Source organism: Eleutherodactylus coqui, chromosome 12 (genome assembly GCF_035609145.1).
Source record: "Eleutherodactylus coqui strain aEleCoq1 chromosome 12, aEleCoq1.hap1, whole genome shotgun sequence".
In the NCBI taxonomy this organism is placed as follows: domain Eukaryota; kingdom Metazoa; phylum Chordata; class Amphibia; order Anura; family Eleutherodactylidae; genus Eleutherodactylus; species Eleutherodactylus coqui.
Window position 1 is genome coordinate 68,579,952 of NC_089848.1, and position 20,506 is coordinate 68,600,457.

At 40.7% G+C, this 20,506-nt stretch overlaps 1 protein-coding gene across 4 annotated transcripts in view; it reads left to right on the plus strand.

The window, feature by feature from the left end:
* LOC136587127 (ATP-binding cassette sub-family B member 5-like) overlaps positions 1–20,506 on the plus strand; it is a 173,865-nt gene that overhangs the window by 146,080 nt on the left and 7,279 nt on the right. For all 4 annotated transcript variants that reach the window (XM_066585624.1, XM_066585623.1, XM_066585626.1 and 1 more), the window contains 18 exons: positions 950–1,074; positions 1,160–1,334; positions 1,475–1,588; positions 2,685–2,795; positions 2,923–3,048; positions 3,143–3,346; positions 4,129–4,299; positions 4,426–4,587; positions 7,397–7,555; positions 8,513–8,656; positions 9,659–9,763; positions 10,795–10,872; positions 10,967–11,050; positions 12,318–12,521; positions 14,574–14,674; positions 14,790–14,930; positions 17,911–18,067; positions 18,479–18,676. In XM_066585624.1, coding sequence (XP_066441721.1) covers positions 950–1,074; positions 1,160–1,334; positions 1,475–1,588; positions 2,685–2,795; positions 2,923–3,048; positions 3,143–3,346; positions 4,129–4,299; positions 4,426–4,587; positions 7,397–7,555; positions 8,513–8,656; positions 9,659–9,763; positions 10,795–10,872; positions 10,967–11,050; positions 12,318–12,521; positions 14,574–14,674; positions 14,790–14,930; positions 17,911–18,067; positions 18,479–18,676 — 2,559 coding nt within the window. The remainder of the gene's footprint in view (positions 1–949; positions 1,075–1,159; positions 1,335–1,474; positions 1,589–2,684; positions 2,796–2,922; positions 3,049–3,142; positions 3,347–4,128; positions 4,300–4,425; positions 4,588–7,396; positions 7,556–8,512; positions 8,657–9,658; positions 9,764–10,794; positions 10,873–10,966; positions 11,051–12,317; positions 12,522–14,573; positions 14,675–14,789; positions 14,931–17,910; positions 18,068–18,478; positions 18,677–20,506) is intronic.

Consider the following 20,506-nt stretch of genomic DNA (forward strand, 5'->3'; position numbering starts at 1 on the left):
ACAGGTGCTCTGGAGATCATATAAGTGATTGTAGCACAGTAAATCCAAAGACTCAGAGTTGACATTTTCTTTGATTGTAGTCCTTCACTTTTCCCATCTTTTCCATCAGGCCCAGACCGCCATGAAGACTTCTTTCAACTGTGACTTGCGTCTGCACAATTTGCTGTCCAGACCTCTTTAGCTCCTTGCTTTTCCTGCAGCTTCTTTGCCTTTTGCCCTACACAAATTCCGTATTCTGTTGCTATCCCTAAATATGTGCATAGTGTTGCTCCATATGTGTTCTTGTACACACTTCTTCTTATGCCTCTAGTTCTCGCACAGGTTGCTCCCTATGCCATCCTCAGAGACTGCTCCCCATATCCCTCTTCTCCCATGCAACCTAATAGTTCAGCTTCCTATTTCCTCCCTTTGCTGATCAAAGAGATGAGCACGTAGACTGCACAGTTCTCTCTGTGATTGGGCAGAAAGCTTCATCAGCTCTGTCCAATCATTACAGGGAAAATTCAGGGAATCTCTTGGAAGCAGGCTTAACCTGGGCAGTTGGGGCAGAATTTTAAAGCTGCAGGGGGGAAAACAGTGATAGGAGACCCCCTTGAGATCGGGAACTCTCAGTCATTCCCCATTTTGACCTCCACCGATGCTCACCCTGACTAGAGATGAGCTACAATACCAGACCTTGTATTTTAATCCTGGACAAACTCTTTAAAGAGGTCAATATAAAGACATCTACTATGACCCACCCCTTATCTTTTCGGAGTTGTACTCAGACACTGGCAACCTGAATCCTGTGAAGCTGGTGTTGTCTTCCTCTACAAAAGTGTAGTGTTGATATGTAAAGAATTAGGAAAAATAAAAGAATTTTAATCATTTATTGCAATTGGTAACTGCTGGTAAGAAAAGAATATAACTGAGATCATGCTAGACTCATTAATATTAATCACTTTTATAGATGGTAGTATCACTGACTAGTAAGGAGCTGTCAGCTTATGCAACAGCTGGAGCTGTAGCTGAAGAAGTTCTTTCATCGGTTCGAACCGTGGTCGCATTTGGTGGACAAGAGAAAGAAATACAAAGGTACATACGTCACATATGGACTCATATAATGACTTTTCAGATGAAAGTAATGCAGTACTTAAATAATGTGTTCTCATATGTTTAGATATTCAGATAATTTGGGAGAGGCCAAAAAAATTGGAATAAAAAAGGCCATTACCTCTCAGTTGGCTGTTGGTGTTATGTACGGATTTATTTATGGCTCTTATGCACTTGGATTTTGGTATGGATCAGTCCTAATATTGGGAGGAAATGGATATACCATCGGAAATGTTCTTGTGGTGAGTTTACAAAATGAATATTTAAAGAGGTTTTCTGTAGCTTTGTATAACCATGATACCTTGGTTAGTAATCAATCTATAAAAAGTCTGTGATTAAATGATTTACAAAGTCTATCTTACATTAATGTCTCTCTTTTCAGGTCTTATTCTGCGTTGTCCTTAGCAGTTATTGCGTTGGTCAAGCTGCTTCCCATCTTGAAGCTTTCTCAGTGGCAAGAGGCGCTGCTTATCAAATATTCCATACTATTAACCAGGTAAAGCTCTAAATATACTTTTTGGAAACAAAACATTTGCTATATCAAGACCTGTCTTTTCTGGGCTGCACTGCAAAATATTACATGTTTTCTTTAAAAACATTCACACTAGATGCTAGGAGGCTTGGAGGGTATTTTGAGGGTGCAGCGGCAGTGAGAGAGAGGTAGAGAGACACAGAGATGCAGCTGTAGCTTCTAGTAAGTGTTTCTCTGTCTCACCATGTGAGCTTTGCCTACGTATCACCAGTTTTGTTGTATGTGAATGTAAACAATGATGCTCTCATTCATAGCCAACTAATATCTTGACATTATGAGAAATTGAGACAAGAAAATATATTACGGGCTTTTTCACATCAGCATTTTGATTTCCATGTTCAACTGATTATTTTTAAGGAAATTAATATCAAAACTGAATTATAATGAGACCCAACAGAAACCACAGTTTCTATTTTTTAAACTAATCCAGTAGACACATTTGTCACAAAACAATCATTTCAATGTGTTTTATTTTAACTGATTAACGGATTCATTTTGTTTTCTTTTGTATTTCTTCTCTCTTGTGCATTCTCATTTAAAATTAATAAGTTAAACAGACAATAAAAACAGAGCAAAACTGTAACCTTTCTGGTCGGCCCTGTTACCCATTTACAATAATGTAAAAAAAGGGGGTCCTTTTAATTAACTTTCCGTATTTGTATAGCACAAAAAGCACTGAAGTCTGCACTATTTTTTTCATAAAAAAATGAATAAAAACACAGAAAACAGATGAAATGAGCACAATTGAAGCTCAGGAAATCCCACTGTAATCAATGGGAAGTCAAACTTTTTTCCCCGTTTTGCTCCTCTTCTAATTTAACAACAGAACAGAAATTAAAAACGCTGATGTGAATGAGCCCTTAGAAAGTTATTTACTTTTTCATTTGCATAGTGATTAAGCTTTATTTAGATAACACCAGAAAACCTTTAACGGTAGTAGAGGAGATGATTTATGACTGTTCATTCTTCACCAAATGCTTTTGTGTGGACAATTACATTTTACTTTTTATTATTTACAAATATTAATTTTTGTCCTTATATTTTCTTTCCCAACCTACAGTCATCTGCGATTAACAGTTATTCAACAGAAGGGTACAAGCCTGATAATATAAAAGGACATATTGAATTTAAAAATGTGCATTTCTGTTATCCCTCAAGACCAAAGGTTCAGGTAAATCTTATGTTATTCCTCTGCTATAGTATGCTTTATTGCATTATGTGCTTTTTTTGTAAATGATGTGTAATCTTGTATTTGTGGACGGACATACACAATGGACTCTTTTGTGCTTAACTAAAAGGTTTTAAAAGGACTTAATCTAAAAGTTAAACCTGGACAGACGGTGGCATTGGTCGGGCAAAGTGGATGCGGTAAAAGCACCACAGTGCAACTCCTACAGAGAATGTATGATCCACAAGAGGGATCGGTAAGTAGATTTCATTTTTTTTCTAAATGGAAACTTCACAAATTTGATTTGCCTTCCATTGAGATTTGAGTCATGTTTTGGTCTTTTGGCTTAGATAATGGTTGATGAGCATGATATAAGATCTCTGAATATTAGACACTACAGAGAAATGATTGGTGTGGTCAGCCAAGAGCCCGTCCTGTTTGCAACAACCATTAAGAACAATATCAAATATGGGAGATTAGATGTGACAGATGAAGAAATAGAGCAAGCTGCGAAGGAAGCCAATGCCTATGACTTCATTATGGCACTGCCTGATGTAAGTATACACAGTTTGTGTGGCTCTGCTCACTCAATTCTGTTACAACAGATGATATGAAGGGCCCAAGGAAAGAATGATCAAAGTCTGCATTTACTGAAAATTAGCAATAAGTAAACTTTTCAAAAGGTTGGTTTAGCTGGTTTGCCAAATTTGGGCTAAATGTTCAGTTTCATCCAAATTAGTTTCAAAACAAGAATTAGGTGGATTTAATTGAGACACCATGTAATTGTGTCAACTGTTGTAGCACTGCAGAAGCATGAAGTATAAACAGGTTTCTCACACACTTTCTAAGTATTTAATTTAGTATAGGACCTCACTATCCAAATCCTAGTGCAATAAATAAGTGAAGTATTGGCTCATTCACATCTGTGCCTTGCAGTTCTGGTCTATTTCAGTTTTTTTGCTCTGTTCTCAGAGCTGAACAACCATAATACTGTATCTGCTGGATCCAGCAGATGCAAGACTCAAACAATGCTGAATGACCCCCATTGACTATAATAGGGTCTATCTATATTCTGGTATTCCAGCTGGCATTTTAGAGGAAAAAGTAGCTCAGCATGCTGCACTGTTTTGTCTGGGATTTTGTGCTCTAAATTGAGCCTACGACACAGATGTAAATGGGCTCTTATCTCTCTCACTTGCTCAAAGGCCTTCTGAATTTTATTCTTGATCACTCTAATTATCTCCTAGTAGGTTTGACATATAATTCTTCACTAAAATTCTAAGCATGTGTGAAAAGGTCATTTCATATTATTTATGATTTCATCTTGTTTCTTTAGAAATTTGAAACCCTTGTTGGAGAAAGAGGAGCTCAGTTGAGTGGTGGCCAGAAACAAAGAATAGCCATAGCCAGAGCTCTGGTACGAAATCCTAAAATACTTCTTCTAGACGAGGCCACCTCTGCTCTGGACACTGGCAGTGAGTCTATCGTACAAGCTGCTCTAGACAAGGTATATACGTTCTTCTGTTATCTGATAATATATCCAAAGGTCATAAGGTCCTCCTAAATGTCTACTACAGTTATTGCAGCAGTTTACAGTTTATCATCTAATAAGAATATAACACCCTGTTTTCAGGCCACTGAAGGACGCACTACAATTGTTATCGCTCACCGCCTGAGCACTGTGTGGACCGCAGATTTGATTGTTGTGGTGGAGAACGGCTCTGTAGCTGAGCAAGGAACACATTCTGAATTAATGGAGAAAAAGGGAATATATTATTCTCTTGCAACAGCGCAGGTATGTTTACTGTATTACAATAAAAAATCATTGAGGCAGATTGACAAATGCAGCCTGATACTTAGACAGTGCAAGCTTAGACAAGACCATCTTTAAATGCACAAGTTGTACCACAGGGACTTTGCTGAACAATAAATCTGTTGAATTTTTATACTGTCTGGTCTAACCTGATACAACCTATAACTTGGTGTAATTTACAGCAAAAAGTGCAAGAAAATTTTGGTACAATATTTGGCACAATTTGGCACATTTAGGCCATGAAGCCATGCACCTTTGTCAGCCATGACACAAAAGTGTCCAAAAGTATTTAAAACACATCAGAAATGTGATGCAAAGTATGTTAGACAGTCTTTTTGCGCAATTTGCATCAGAAATTGTCAAATTCCCAATAGTAAATCTGCCATATTGAGTACAATTTTTTGTCTAAACATATTTCACTTACAATCTTATCTTGCCATCTAATGCAGTGTTTAACTCATTGTGGGGGCCTCAATAGCCCTTTGATTCCATTTAGCATAGAGTTTACTCACTCGTTGGGTCAAGGGATACAAATACCCATATGTAGGTCATTTTTTAATGGCTGCATTTGTGCCAGGTATTTTTTCTTCATATTTTACATAGCAAAATACAAAAACAACTTTCCAAAATATCTTCTGGGATCTGTTCTTGCTTTTAGAAAAAAATATGAGGATTGAACAGAGACCACAGGCATATAAAAAAGTCAATACAAAAACAGTGCAGAACATGCAGCATACAAAAACATTCATGCCTGATCCCTTTCCTAAGAAAGGCGGCTATGCTATATGAATTTGCTTTCCCCTGGGGTCCACATATCACATACATGTGGGTCATCAGCTGGACATCACTGATCTAATATACTGAAACCACAAGGACAACCTAAAGTTCATTATGCATCTTATTGACACCCTGTGGTCTTAGGTCAGATGTGCATGCTACTGTCCACTCTATCAGTAGTAAACAATGATTTCTTCCTGTTTTATTATCATAAATCTACACTAATCTGAGATCTCTCAATACTAAACATGATGTATGAAACAACCCATAATTAACCAGTGGTATACTCCATTTAGGCATCTCTTCCTTTGCAATTCATTCTAAGGCCTCAGTCAGACGGGCGTTTTTTCGCGCGATTTGCGCATGCGTCCGGCGATTTTTTAAAACCATTGCTTTGCAATGGTATTGGACACATGAGCGCTTTTTATGCGCTCGTCCGATAAATTATAGAACAGAAATAGGTGCGATCTGCGATTCCTGTTCTCTTCTCTATATGCACTCAATGGGGCCGGCGGCAGCAGCGCCGACCCCATTGAGAACATATAGAAGACAAATCATTCTTCTCTGCCACAGCTGTAACAGCTGTGGCAGAGAAGAACGATGTTTGCCCATTGAATTCAATGGAGCCAGCAATACAGCCGGCTCCATTGAAAGCAATGCGCTGCGGGCGTGCGCGGGATGAATTGTCGGGAAAGGCTAAAATATATAAGCCCTTCCCTGAAATTCATCCAGAAATGTGTTAAAATAAAAAAAAATATATATATACTCACCTTGTCCCGGCAGCCGGAGTTTCGCCGCGCTGAACTCCGGCTGCCGGGACAAGGTGAGTATATATATATTTTTTTATTTTAACACATTTCTGGATGAATTGCAGGGAAGGGCTTATATATTTAAGCCCTTCCCGACAATTCAGCCCGCGCTCGCCCGCAGCGCATTGCTTTCAATGGAGCCGGCTGTATTGCCGGCTCCATTGAATGCAATGCGCTGGACAGCTCCGGCCCGTTTCTAATGAAACGCGGCTAGGAGCAGATTTTCGGGCGATTTTTTGGCCCCGGTCACGCGATTTGCGGATGCGCATCCGTCATGCGATCAGCAAATCGCGCGAAAAAATGCCCGTGTGACTAAGGCCTTAGGGCCCTTTTACATGGACTGATAATTCGTTCAGTGTAAATGTGTGCCCCGACTGAACGAAAAAGAAAAATTAATTTGCTTCCCGTTCATTGTTCAGTTTCTGCATGCAGAAAATGGAATGACGGATCGGCCTGTTCCCTTATGAATGACTGCCTGTTTATTGTGAATGGAGGCCGGCGTCCAGAACAACCCCAGATTCCATTCACTAGCAATGCTCGTTTCTGTGCAAAAGCACATGAACAATTATCTCTGGGACGACCTGTTGGGCATCTGTGCCTGACAGGTCATCCCTTGTAATAGAGCCCTTAGGGGCTATTAACACTTCATCTTTTCCTTCATCCCTAAGTTTTGTCTTAAGGTTACAGCTAAATCCCCAGAAGCAGTATTCAGACGGAACCATAGACTTTCACAACTCAAATAAGTTCTCGATTTGAGCAGCTTTTTATGCATTACCAGTATTTGTGGATGAGAGAATATCTTGGTCAGCTGCAATAAGCAAATCAAAGGCTGCTCAAATGAAGACCTTATTAATATTTGTTCAAGACTATGGTTCTGTCCTAGGGCTCTGTCTAAACCCTGTTTTCAGAAATTCAGACAAAACACAGGAATGGAACCTGAGAACCTAAGGAAAAATAAGATATGAGTGGCCCCTCACTTGAAAAGACATAAAAACCTAAGTGATTTGTAAAATACTAAAGAAATAAATAAAAGAATATAAACATATAATCCGTCTGTCATGAAAAACTTCATATTTCATATTGTAAATGCAGCAATAAAACTATATGGAATTGGTATAACTTTTCCCATTTCTCATGGGTCGAGTCATGTTGTAGAATGAACCTTACAAAATAATCTTGTCCCCTTATCCTTTTTTTTCTTTTAGACTATAAAAGTAGCAGAAGACACAGAAACTGAAGGAAATGAACAAGCGACGCCGGGTAAACCACCTCTAGTACAGAGATTATATTCTAACTTGTCTAATGGAAAATTTTCTATGTCGGAAAAAGACGAGGAAGAAGACAAAGAGGAGGAAACCAAAGAGGTAAAGAGATAAAATGGGCTGTAGCTGATGAATGTACTGATAGTACAGCAGGTTTTTATTTGTTCTGCTACATAACTATAACCAAAACTTTCCTCAAACTCCGTGCTGAAAATCCTTTTAGGGACATTGTTACAGAACAAGGGAAAAGCTATAGGGAGTACAGATCTAACAGTCCCCCCTGGGCCCAATGTACCTCTACCACATTAGAAAACACAAAGAATATAAATGATACATGGTAGATGATGAACCTGTTACAATTTTGGCATTGAAAAAAGGAATTCCAATCAGGTTAAAAATATGAAGCAACTTTGAAAACTGATTGGATATTTTCTATGCAGACCTATGCCTCTCCATGGTTACAGACTACAAACAAGTTGTGTGTAGTCTGATCCTGATATTATGTGTTCCTCCACTGCTTCTACCCCTTCTTATTGCTGACCGACAGCAGTAGATATAGGGAACTGATAGAACGCAATTAAACATGACTGCAGGATCAGGATGCACAGGGTTTGATTGTCATTTGCAACCATGAAGATACATAGATCCGCATAGCAGCTATATGCATAATATAGTTTTTATCAAGATTACCTGCAAAGATGTTTCACTTTTTTTTAGTTTAGATGCATTGGAGTAATAAAATTACAGCTGAACTAGTGCATTGAGGACAAATCTATCCTAAAAAAAAAAAAAGTTTTGTACCGTATGGAGATCAAACTTTTTTCTTTTTACCTAATGGAGGATATCAGAATGTATCGCACACAATACACTCTTTATTGGTAATTGATGTGTGAAATTATTTGTTCATTTATTTAGATACTATATCATAGCTGTGAGATAATACTAGTGCAGTTTAGGACAGCAGATGCAGAAGAGGTAACAGCCATTAACAATCGGTCTGATTTGGTGAATAATTAGCTTTTAGCATAAAGAGTAACTTTTTTTTCTTCTTCGCTCTAGGAAAAACTTCCAAACATTTCATTCTTCAAGATATTAAGTCTGAATAAATCAGAGTGGCCGTATATCTTGATTGGAACTCTTGCTGCAGCGCTCAATGGAGCAGTTCACCCAGTTTTCAGTATCATATTTGCTAAAGTTATAGCTGTAAGTATATTATAGGCATAGATTACAACTTGAGATATATCTATAAGGAAATGGCACCCCCGAACGGTCTTATGACGGAGCAAAACGGCGCTGAATGGCCCCTTCATTGACTATACAGGGGGTCCACCGTTCAATTTCCGGCCATCAGTTCAGCATTTTCCCACAGTATACAGCTCGTATTTCAGCCTGTTTTCTAGCAGAAATTAGCTTATGCAAACAAACAGAAAAGACTTTATTCAAATGTAGTATTTTTTTATACGATTTTTCCATAAATCACTGCAAAAGCCAAAGCCTAATACACTGGTATACATAGAAATGTGGGGACCTGATAGTAAAGATAAAAATGGGTCCCTTATTAAGATGCAAGAAGGGTCTGATGTTAGCTTTCCTCTCCACTCCCTTTCCATGACCCTTAAGATAATTCTCAACCCCTTTTTTTTTGAGCAATTTGGTTTCTCTGGAGAGGGAAGTCTTACATTAGTTCCAGCCACCCAATAGAAAAGGGCATGCAACCAAATATCGCTGGGCCCCCTCTCTCCGTGTACCCCATAGCAGCCGCATGGTCTGTCCTTATGGTATGTACGCCCTTGGCCTTATGCTATATTGCCAAACTATTATTTCTAACAATTTTTTAGTTAATGAACAAATTACTGAGCCAAAATTGCAGAATTCATGAATTAGGCTGCATCCACATTGGTGCTTTCTGTTTCCGTTTTCCTGGAGCAGGAAAATGGGACATGTGCCCAAACAGAACCGTCATATAATGGAACCGAGCAGCAGTGAACGGACCCCACTGACTTTAATGGAGTCCATTTGGTTTCCGTCATTTTACAGGATGAAATAAGGCAGCATGCTGCGCCATTTCTTCCTCTTTAAAAAAAAAAAAGAATTTCAGCGAATCTCTGACACTGATGTCAATGAGCCCTAAATTAGTTCTAACTAGAATTTTAGAATCTATCATGACTTTATATCATTTTAATATAACTGTTTCTTTTTTCATAGATTTTTGGAACTAATGTACCAGAGACGATACAACAAGAAATAAATATTTATTCTATTATAGTTGGTGCTATCGGTTTGGTTTCTTTCTTTTCATTTTTTATACAGGTTAGTCAACTCTAAAACTTATGCATAGATTATATGTATATTTAAAGCTTCAGGCCCATACATTAGGCTATATTACAGATACGTGTGGCAGCCTGGCATGGGTATATTCTGCAGCTCCACTGGCCTCTGATTTCATTATGAGTCACACAAAGGTATTGTTGAAAAATGGTGGCATGTTCCAGTACTTGGGGACATACAGAGACCCAACTGGGACACATGGAGTCCCTATAGATAAATATCAACAATCATAAAAGAATTCAGTCTGGCACCATAGAGGGCCAAAGCAAACAACAGTGGCTTGTGTATGAACCCTTGATGCTTTAATTAAACCTCAGAAAATAAGCACCCACTATACATCAGAATTAAAAGAGTTTTCCAGCCTAATACTGTTCATGACCTGTCCCCAAAATAGGTCATCAGCTTGGGACCCCAGACTATCAGATGATCGGGTGTCCACTGTAAGGGCCACTACAAGCTGAGGTAGCGGCACTGACCGTGGGCACCCAATCAGCTGATCAGCTGAGGTCCCTACCGGCGGACACAAGCCAATCAACTATTCTCGACCTATCCCGAGGACAGGTCAGGAATGGTTTTTCCCTGGAAAACCTCTTCAATTTATGTATGCAAATAATGTCCTTTTTAGACACGTTTTTGAATCTATAAAGTTTTACGTTCACAGATTCAAAGAAATTATCTCTCCAACTTCCTGTGACCTGCTGTTATCGCCAGGGAAAGCCACCTCTACAGTAGCTAAACATTTTCCCTGGTGCCGCTGATATGTAATGATTGGTGGACCATGTAATGCATGGACAGGCCAGGTCCACCAGAGAAGGAGCTGCCAATACAGAGCAGATCTTCATTCTATCTCATAGTGGGGAGTTCTGAGCAGAGAACCCCACTATAATATCAGATCAATGTGATATGTGACTATAAAATAATAGTTGCCAACTGAAGGCGTTGTTTGTACTGTTTTATGCTATTTATTGTCCTGTATGTGGTAGTTATAACAGATTCTGTACTTTTTTTATTAGGGTTTCATGTTTGGAAGATCAGGGGAAGTTCTTACCATGCGGCTTAGACAAATGGCATTTAAATCTATGCTGCGTCAGGTTAGTTTGAGAACGAATACTACCTAATATTGTGAGTCTTGTGTTTATATGTGGTTATTAGATATACAATATGTTGTCTTTTTGTGCTCTAAAGGAAATGTCATGGTTTGATGACAAGAAAAACAGCACTGGAGCTTTAACAACCAGACTTGCCACAGATGCCTCTCAGATACATACTGTAAGTAGACATGGCCATTTGAGGAATTTAGTATTTAGTATTATAAATGATTGACTGTTCTAAAAACTTTTTTTTTACCATAAAGCATTCAAAATACATATTAAAGTTTGCAATTGGCAGCAAAGGAAACCAAAACCCAGATTTAGATAAGACCATGAGTGTTACACCCATTAAACTTTTAGGGGGGCAACCTTTTAAAGCTCATGGGTCCCAATGCAAAGTCTATAAAAAGCCCTTCCACCTATCATATGCCACTTATACTACTGGTGCTTTTTATGTGGCAGGGGGTCCTTTAGGTACTCTCAGGTAATCAGGACTCTAGTGCAACCACTACCAAACTTAAGGTTTGAGCAAGGACCATCAGCCTTCTTGGGCGCAACCTGACCCTTGAAGGATTTGTGATGATGTGATGGAGCTTGCCTGTGGGAACAATATTATTGAGAGTGCAGGACAGCAGCGGCAAATTGAGGGCCCACCGATTGTCACATAAAGTCAGGGAGCACTTTGACAATAGCCTCGGTGTAGCTGTACTCATGAGCAGGACAGATTCCATGCTGACTCGTGTTAGATGCTCCAGAAAGCACAACTTTATTGTAAACAAGTAACAGTTCCAATTAATAACTCTGATGCTTGTTTTACAACACTGCTACAGCCAGGCAGGTAGGAGGTCTTGCCAGGAAGGTCAAAAATTGAAAGCAGTAAACAAAATGAGTATGTAGGGTGAATACTCACTTCTATAACTGTTACATTACTGCATTGAATCTGCTCAGTTTTTCTCCTGTTCAAGAGTATTTTCTCACCAAGTGTGAGAGAAACCATCACATTTATAGTACCTCTTCTAGAGACTGTAACCATTATGCTTACATACCATATGAAATTACAGTAACTGCTAAGAGTATTGTGCCTTTGTGTAAGAAAATACATAGTTTTTTCTAAACCAAAAGAGCCTGTAGCATTCTAGTGGGGCATAGTAATGCCTCCTTTTCAAATATATGTGAAGACCCCAGAGATCATCTCACGGTAAAGACGAGATATATAGCCCATAGCACATACAGGTACGTATTTTTATACATTGAATAGGAATATTGTAGTGAAGAAATTCCCATAGCAGATTTCTTTTGACGTCTATACAAGTCAGTAAATGCTTTTTATGAGATGAAATACTTTGGATAATGGTTATCCAATACAAAATAGTAATATTGTTATGAACTTACTAAGGCCTAGATAGGATTTAAATTTCATTATTTGTCGATTCAATGTTATTCAGGCAACTGGCTCCAGACTTGGGCTGATCGCTGAAGGCTTTGCCACAATGGGAGTAGGAATCATTATCTCTTTCATTTTTGGATGGGAAATGACATTGCTGGTTCTAGCCCTGACTCCTGTTCTTGTGGTCACTGGACTTCTTGAGACCAGAGCACTAACTGGCTTCGCTAATCGAGATAAAAAGCAGCTCCAACAGGCTGGCAAGGTAATTATTCCAGGCTACATTAAAATGAATGCTGCATGTAAACTGCAATATAGGACTAATACTTATATACCGTATGTTATCGTTTCTGTTGGCTGATGCCAAACTTCTGTTTCCTACTCTTTGGAAGACTTCATAATGTCCTTCTGTGAATAACTAGTTGATGAAGGTAGACCAGTTACATCTCATTGAAAAGAGACAGCAGCTCTTGCAGCCCATTCTTTCGCAAATTTTTATCTGATCTGGGATTCCTGGGGCAAATTTTGTATCTCCACAGAGTAGCTCTCATGGATATCTATGATTTCCTGATTCTTTAGCCTCATCTAACACTATTAGGCCATTCTAACCCCTCTTGGTTAGTTCAGGATAGGTGGTGCGCTCAACTCATATATTCATCCCTTTACCTAATTCTTTCACTACCTGCTCTCCCCTATGCCTATTATTCACAGTTCTAAGTACTCTTATATTTCTATGCTTGTAGGCACATTACGATACCAAGTTTATTGTACTATTCCATGTTTATTCTAATATTTTGGTGTTTTTTTCAAATATGTACCACAGCTCAGATCCTGATAACAGCTGATTCTGGTACCGCTGTTGCTTTGGTAAGTGGAGGAAGCAGAAAGCACTGACCATAATGCTGCTAAGGTTGGTATTTCAGGCATAGAACCCATTGAATTCAACCAGAGTGCGCTGTAATACCAGCCCAGGAAACTGCACTACGGTCAGTTCTTTCTGCTTCCTCCTCTGATCATGGCAACAGCGGTGCCAGGAATCAGCTGAACGGCGGGGATCTGAGTGGAGAATCCTTGCTCATCATTTATGCAATATAGTTAACAAAGTCCTGGAATTTCCCTGTAAAGAGTGATTCAAGATAAATATTTTTGAAAGAAGAATTTACCCTTAATTGTACTGATATGTGTTGGTTAGTTGAACCTCATAAAGGGTTTTTCCCTCACAGAAAGTGATTGCTAGGATTAGAGGCGTAACTTGAAGCTTTTGGGCCCCAATGCAAAGTCTGTAACAGGGCCCCTAACCATAATGCTTTATTCATACTACTGGGCTCTCTGTATAGAGAGGAGAGGCCTTATGGGCCACCTAAGGTTCCTGGGCCTGGGTGCAACCACATCCCCTGTAGTTACACCCCTGGCTAGGATATGCCATCACCTTGACAGTACTTTCACTAATTTAGAAAATGAAGAGGGCACAACTCTGGTTCAGCCCTGTGTCCCCTTCACAGTTAATTCCTGCACAGTGGTGCTCCTACACATCCACTCTGCACAAGTATTGAACAATGCTGGGGTTCCTCGTACAGCAAGTTGTTGCACCAGAAAAGTCCTTTGCAGGGGCTACAGTGTAATTTAGCATTGTGTTTCCGTCATTCTTGGTATATTGGGAGTCCCAGCATCACAAAATGACAGAATATCTTATCAATTTACCATTGCTTTTGTGATGGGAAATCCCTTTTACTACCATATTGTTCTTAGTTAATTAGGATTGGGCATCAATGGTAATTTGCGGGAGGCCCACCGCATGAGATGCCCAGTGATCACCTGATCTCTTGCCCGACTGTCAGTGCAATAGGCCAGATGTGTGTCATAGTAGATGGTGGTGGAAGGGCCCTAGCTGACTTCAGTAACATTTCTGCCATTTCCACCTCCGACACCGGGGTCAGATACGAAAATGTAACAGCTGCTTCAGCTCTTATTGATTTCAATGCGAGTGAAGTCAATTAGGCCACTTTTGCCGTTTACTATGAAGCACATCCAGCCTACTACACTGACAGCTAGCTGGGTGATCACATGATCGACGGGGATCCTATGTGGTGGGTTCCCGGCAATTAACAGTTTTTGCCCAGATAACTCCTTTAATATTTCCACATACTTTTAGTTTATATTGTGATATATAAAAACCAGAGCACCAACTTATGGATGTGCATGAATGTTTTAGAGAGCGTACTGATGAAGATGGCAAATGGAAGGCAATTTCTTATTTCATTAACCGAAAATATATTTTCATGCATAAATCTTTTTCTGTTTTTGCTAAATGTAATAGATCGCAACTGAAGCAGTGGACAACATTCGCACAGTGGCATCATTGACTAGAGAGAAGACGTTTGAAGAAATGTATAGTGACAGCTTACAGAAACCCTACAAGTCAGAAGATATTTACTTTATTATTAGATTGTTAGATTTAATTTTGTCCGCTTGAAGTTCGGAATTTATTTGACTCTTATTCTATTAACATTGTCTTTAAATTGATATATTTTAGGAACGCTAAGCGCAAGGCCCAGACGTATGGCATCTGTTTTGCATTCAGCCAATCCTTCATCCATTTCACCTATGCTGCCAGCTACCGTTTTGGGGCTTTTTTGATAGAAATTGGAAGGATGAATCCAGAGGAAGTATTTCTGTAAGTATTATTATTTGTATGTGTTTTATAGTGGAAATCATTAGGACCAGGGGCGTAACTATAGGGGATGCAGGGGATGCGGGCACCCGGGCCCAGGAGCCTTAGGGGGCCATAAGGCCTCTTTTCTCCATATAGGGAGGCCAGCACTATGAATAAAGCATTATAGTTGGGGGCGGCCCTGTTACAGGTTTTGTATTGGGGCCCAGAAGCTTCAATTAGCCTCTGATTAGGACAACTGGGCAATCCTATCTTTCCCTGCTGTATCGTATAGAATTTACAAAAGGCATATTCATCATTGTGCTATGAGTATCCTCCGGGTGTAGAAAACATGCTCTGCCTGTTCGTAATTGCCATGAGCATCTCTGGAGCACATGCTCTTGCTGCTCATCATTACTGGAGTACACTGCACAGAGCATGCTCAGAGTGTGCTAGCTGTGCTCCATCCAAAAGGAGGGTTGAAAGCAGAGCATCTAAATGTCAGTACCTGGTGCAATAGCTCTGATCCAATTTGTCCTGGACAGACAGTTGTGTAACATTGAAATGGGTACAGAAGCAGCACAAACGTACCAATCAGAAGTTAATTCTCTGTCTGATGATTATTTAGAAGCACGTATAGACTGATGATAGAAGCATGTATAGGTTATAGCATTTTGTAGGTTCACTGCAGAGTTTTTAACTGAACAAATGAACATTAAAGTTCATCTTGTTGCTATTGATGGACAAATTCACAATAACTAGGTTACATCTGCTTCAAACTTCTGGCCACATGATGTGTTATATGGCTGCTGGTACTCCATTTGTTCATCATTGCATCTGCTGGAGCAAGAGTACTCTGCACTCCAGCAGGTCACATGATTCACTCTATGATCTCACTGATTACTCTGGGAGTAATCCCAGAGTCTAATGATGAATATACCTACAATGTACAGAGTGGCTGTATCGCGGCTTCCTCTTTGACCTGGGATTGAATGGGATTGAGCTACAATACCAGGCTGTGCTTGGTATACAGTAAAGAGATCGCATCCCTCACCCAAGCCCCTTCAAAATGCCGATTGGCATGGGTGTCAGACCCGCATGTTACCCTGATTATGTATCCTAAGTATAGGCCATCAATATCATAGTCTACGTCTATACATATATATATATACACTACCGTTCAAAAGTTTGGGGTCACATTGAAATGTCCTTATTTTTGAAGGAAAAGCACTGTACTTTTCAATGAAGATAACTTTAAACTAGTCCTAACTTTAAACAAATGCACTCTATACATTGCTAATGTGGTAAATGACTATTCTAGCTGCAAATGCCTGGTTTTTTGTGCAAAATCTACAAAGGTGAATAGAGGCCCATTTCCAGCAACTATCACTCCAGTGTTCTAATGGTACAATGTGTTTGCTCATTGGCTCAGAAGGCTAATTGATGATTAGAAAACCCTTGTGCAATCATATTCACACATCTGAAAACAGTCTAGCTCGTTACAGAAGCTACAAAACTGACCATCCTGTGAGCAGATTGAGTTTCTGGAGCATCACATTTGTGGGGTCAATTAAACGCTCAAAATGGCCAGAAAAAGAGAACTTTCATCTGAAACTCGACAGTCTATTCTTGTTCTTAGAAATGAAGGCTATTCCATGCGAGAAATTGCTAAGAAATTGAAGATTTCCTACAACGGTGTGTACTACTCCCTTCAGAGGACAGCACAAACAGGCTCTAACCAAAGTAGAAAAAGAAGTGGGAGGCCGCGTTGCACAACTAAGCAAGAAGATAAGCACATTAGAGTCTCTAGTTTGAGAAACAGACGCCTCCCAGGTACCCAACTGGCATCTTCATTAAATAGTACCCGCAAAACACCAGTGTCAACATCTACAGTGAAGAGGCGGCTGCGGGATTTTGGGCTTCAGGGCAGAGTGGCAAAGAAAAAGCCATATCTGAGACTGGCCAATAAAAGAAAAAGATTAAGATGGGCAAAAGAACACAGACATTGGACAGAGGAAGACTGGAAAAAAGTGTTGTGGACGGATGAATCCAAGTTTGAGGTGTTTGAATCACAAACAAGAACGTTTGTGAGACGCAGAACAAATGAAAACATGCTGGAAGAATGCCTGACGCCATCTGTTAAGCATGGTGGAGGTAATGTGATGGTCTGGGGTTGCTTTGGTGCTGGTAAGGTGGGAGATTTGTACAGGGTAAAAGGGATTCTGAATAAGGAAGGCTATCACTCCATTTTGCAACGCCATGCCATACCCAGTGGACAGCGCTTGATTGGAACCAATTTCATCCTACAACAGGACAATGATCCTAAACACACCTCCAAATTGTGCAAGAACTATTTACAGCAGAAGCAGGCAGCTGGTATTCTATCGGTAATGGAGTGGCCAGCGCAGTCACCAGATCTGAACCCCATTGAGCTGTTGTGGGAGCAGCTTGACCGTATGGTACGCCAGAAGTGCCCATCCAACCAATCCAACTTGTGGGAGATGCTTCTAGAAGCGTGGGGTGCAATTTCACAAGCTTACCTCAACAAATTAACAGCTAGAATGTCAAAGGTGTGCAATGCTGTAATTGCTGCAAAAGGAGGATTCTTTGACGAAAGCAAAGTTTGATGTAAAAACAATGTTATTTCAAATACAAATCATTATTTCTAACCTTGTCAATGTCTTGACTCTATTTTCTATTCATTTCACAACGCATGGCGGTGAATAAGTGTGACTTTTCATGGAAAACACAAAATTGTTTGGGTGACCCCAAACTTTTGAACGGTAGTGTATATATATATTATTATCATTGAGGTTGGTGTAAATATGTTTCTATTATTAATGTCAACATCAAAATCTATATTCTAATATAATAATAAAAGTACATACAACTAGCTAAAATAATGTATTTTGTTTTCTTGAAATGTATGAATGCAATTATTTTTGGGGTTAGAAATGAAATAAAATGACTATCTTCTTATGAAAATTATTGCTATATTTTGCAGTGTGTTTTCCTGCCTGACGTACGGATCCATTATTGTAGGCCAAATATTATCCTTCGCTCCAGATTATGCAAAAGCCAAATCCGCAGCTTCCCATCTGTTTAGCTTATTCTACAGCGAGCCGTCTATTGACAGCTACAACACGGCGGGAGAGAAACCGGTAAGTCAGAGACAGCCAGTATGTATGGAAGGGTCGGGACAGTTTATTAATAGAGATGAGCGAACCTACTCGGCCACGCCCCTTTTTCGCCCGAGCACCGCGATTTTCGAGTACTTCCGTACTCGGGCGAAAAGATTCGGGGGGCGCCGTGGGTGAGTGGGGGGTTGCAGCGGGGAGTGGGGGGGAGAGGGAGAGAGAGAGGGCTCCCCCCTGTTCCCCGCAGCTACCCCCCGCTCCGCCACGCCGCCCCCCGGCGCCCCCCGAATCTTTTCACCCGAGTACGGAAGTACTCGAAAACCGCGGTGCTCGATCGAGTAATTACTCGAAACGAGTACGTTTGCTCATCTCTATTTATTAACCCTTATAATATACTTTTTGATTCTAACATTAATTTATATTTTCTACAAATAGGAAGACTATGACGGAAATTTGGGTTTATCAAAAGTTTGCTTCAATTATCCGTCTCGCCCGGATGTGCCTGTGCTGAAATCGCTATCTGTTGCCATACTCCGAGGACAAACGGTGGCATTTGTAGGCGGCAGTGGATGTGGGAAAAGCACCTCTATTCAGCTTCTCCAGAGGTTCTATGATCCACACCAAGGAGCGGTGGTAAGATCTCAGACTTTCATCAGAATCATTGAATAACCTTTGTGAATTATTGAAAGAGGAAATCCAGTAAAATCATCTGCTGATATGATACAGCTGCAAGCAGGGGTGTAACTATAGGGGATGTAGGGGATGCAGTTGCAACCGGGCCCAGGAGCCTTAGGGGGCCCAAAAGGCCACTCTTCTCCATATAGGGAGCCCAGTACTATGAATAAAGCATTAAAGTTGGGGGCCCTGTTACAGCTTTTGCATTAGGGTTCAGAAGCTTAAAGTTACGCCTCTGGCTGCAAAAAAATATATAAGTGAACCCTTTAAAATTCCCTGGATTTCTGCATTGATTACTAATAAAATGTAATCTGATTATTATCTAATTTACAACAACTGATCAGAAAAAATGGCTTTGAAGCTCGGCAAGGGTCATAAATGACTTAAAGTGAAGACATATGCCAGAGGCATTAACCCCTATATCAAGTTCCCTAAAATATAATTTTTATTAGATATAAATTTATTTTAACTTGCTAAAGGTTAAAAAAAAGAGATGAGCGAGCGTACTCGCCAAGGCAAACTATTCGAGCGAGTACTGCCTTATGCGAGTACCTGCCCACTCGTCTCTAAAGATTCGGGTGCCGGCGCGGGGGCGTGGAGCGGCGGGGGAGAGCGGGGAGGAATGGGGGGGAGATCTATCTCTTACTCTCTCCCCACCCTGCACCCCTCTGCTCACTCCCGCAACTCACCGCTCTCCCTGGCCGGCACCCGAAACTTTAGAGACGAGCGGCAGGTACTCGCATAAGGCACTACTCACTCGAGTAGTTTGCCTTAGTGAGTATGCTCGCTCATCTCTATTAAAAAAACAGATTTCAGGCTGTCTGGGACAAATAAGCACTTATTAGGTAAATTGCCTGTATAAGGGTAGGCACCCAGTAGCGATATTTTTTCTTGCGATGTGAGAGCGATGATAATGAAACCAATGATTTTCAATGGATTAATACTCATTTGTGTTTTTTTTTCTTAAGTCTCGCAGGACACAAAATCTATGATATTGCTCAGTTTTATCAATGGGCCGGCGCCAGCAGCGCTGGCCCCATTAAAAACATAGGGAGTGCATCGCGGACTTCTGGCACAGCTGTGACAGCGTGGGGACCGTGGGGATGAAGGAATCCTCTGCCACACGTGTCACAACTGTCACAGCTGTGGCAGAAGTCCATGATGCTCTCCCATGTTTCTCTATGGGGCCGGCCCGTTGAAAAGCAGTGGGTTGCAGGCAACCCCCGCAGCGATGATTTTCGGGGAAGGGATTGAAATATAAGTCCTACCCTGAGAATCATGGCTAGCTACTCACCTAGAAGAGCTATCTGGCTCTTCTCTCCAGCCCTGGCAGTTGCCTTCTGTGTTCTGGAAGCTGGGGATTGAAAAATCCCCACCTCCAGGAAGCAGGGTGTCATTGGATGAGCGCTCAGCCAATCACAGGCAGCCTTCAGCCATTCATCATTGGCCCTTCATTATCGGCTACCCACTCAAGCGCTATCCATAGTAACTCTCCCCACCGGCCTGCCATTAGCGCTGCAATATGTCTGGCGCATTCAGGCTCCCCTCCTGTTACCTGTCACTGTCCCTGTGCCTTCTCCCCTCTCTGCTCCACCGCTGTCCGGTCCTCGCTGTCATTCTCCATGTCGAACTCACATCAGCGCTGCCAGATCTTGCAGCATTGATGGCAGGCCGCCAGGGACACTCACAACGAAGAACGCAGGAGCGGGGAGCCAATAACTCCAAGCGGCAGGGATGGTCACAGCAGCGGGTAGGTGAGATTACCGGGGGAGAGTGCTTGTTCGGAGC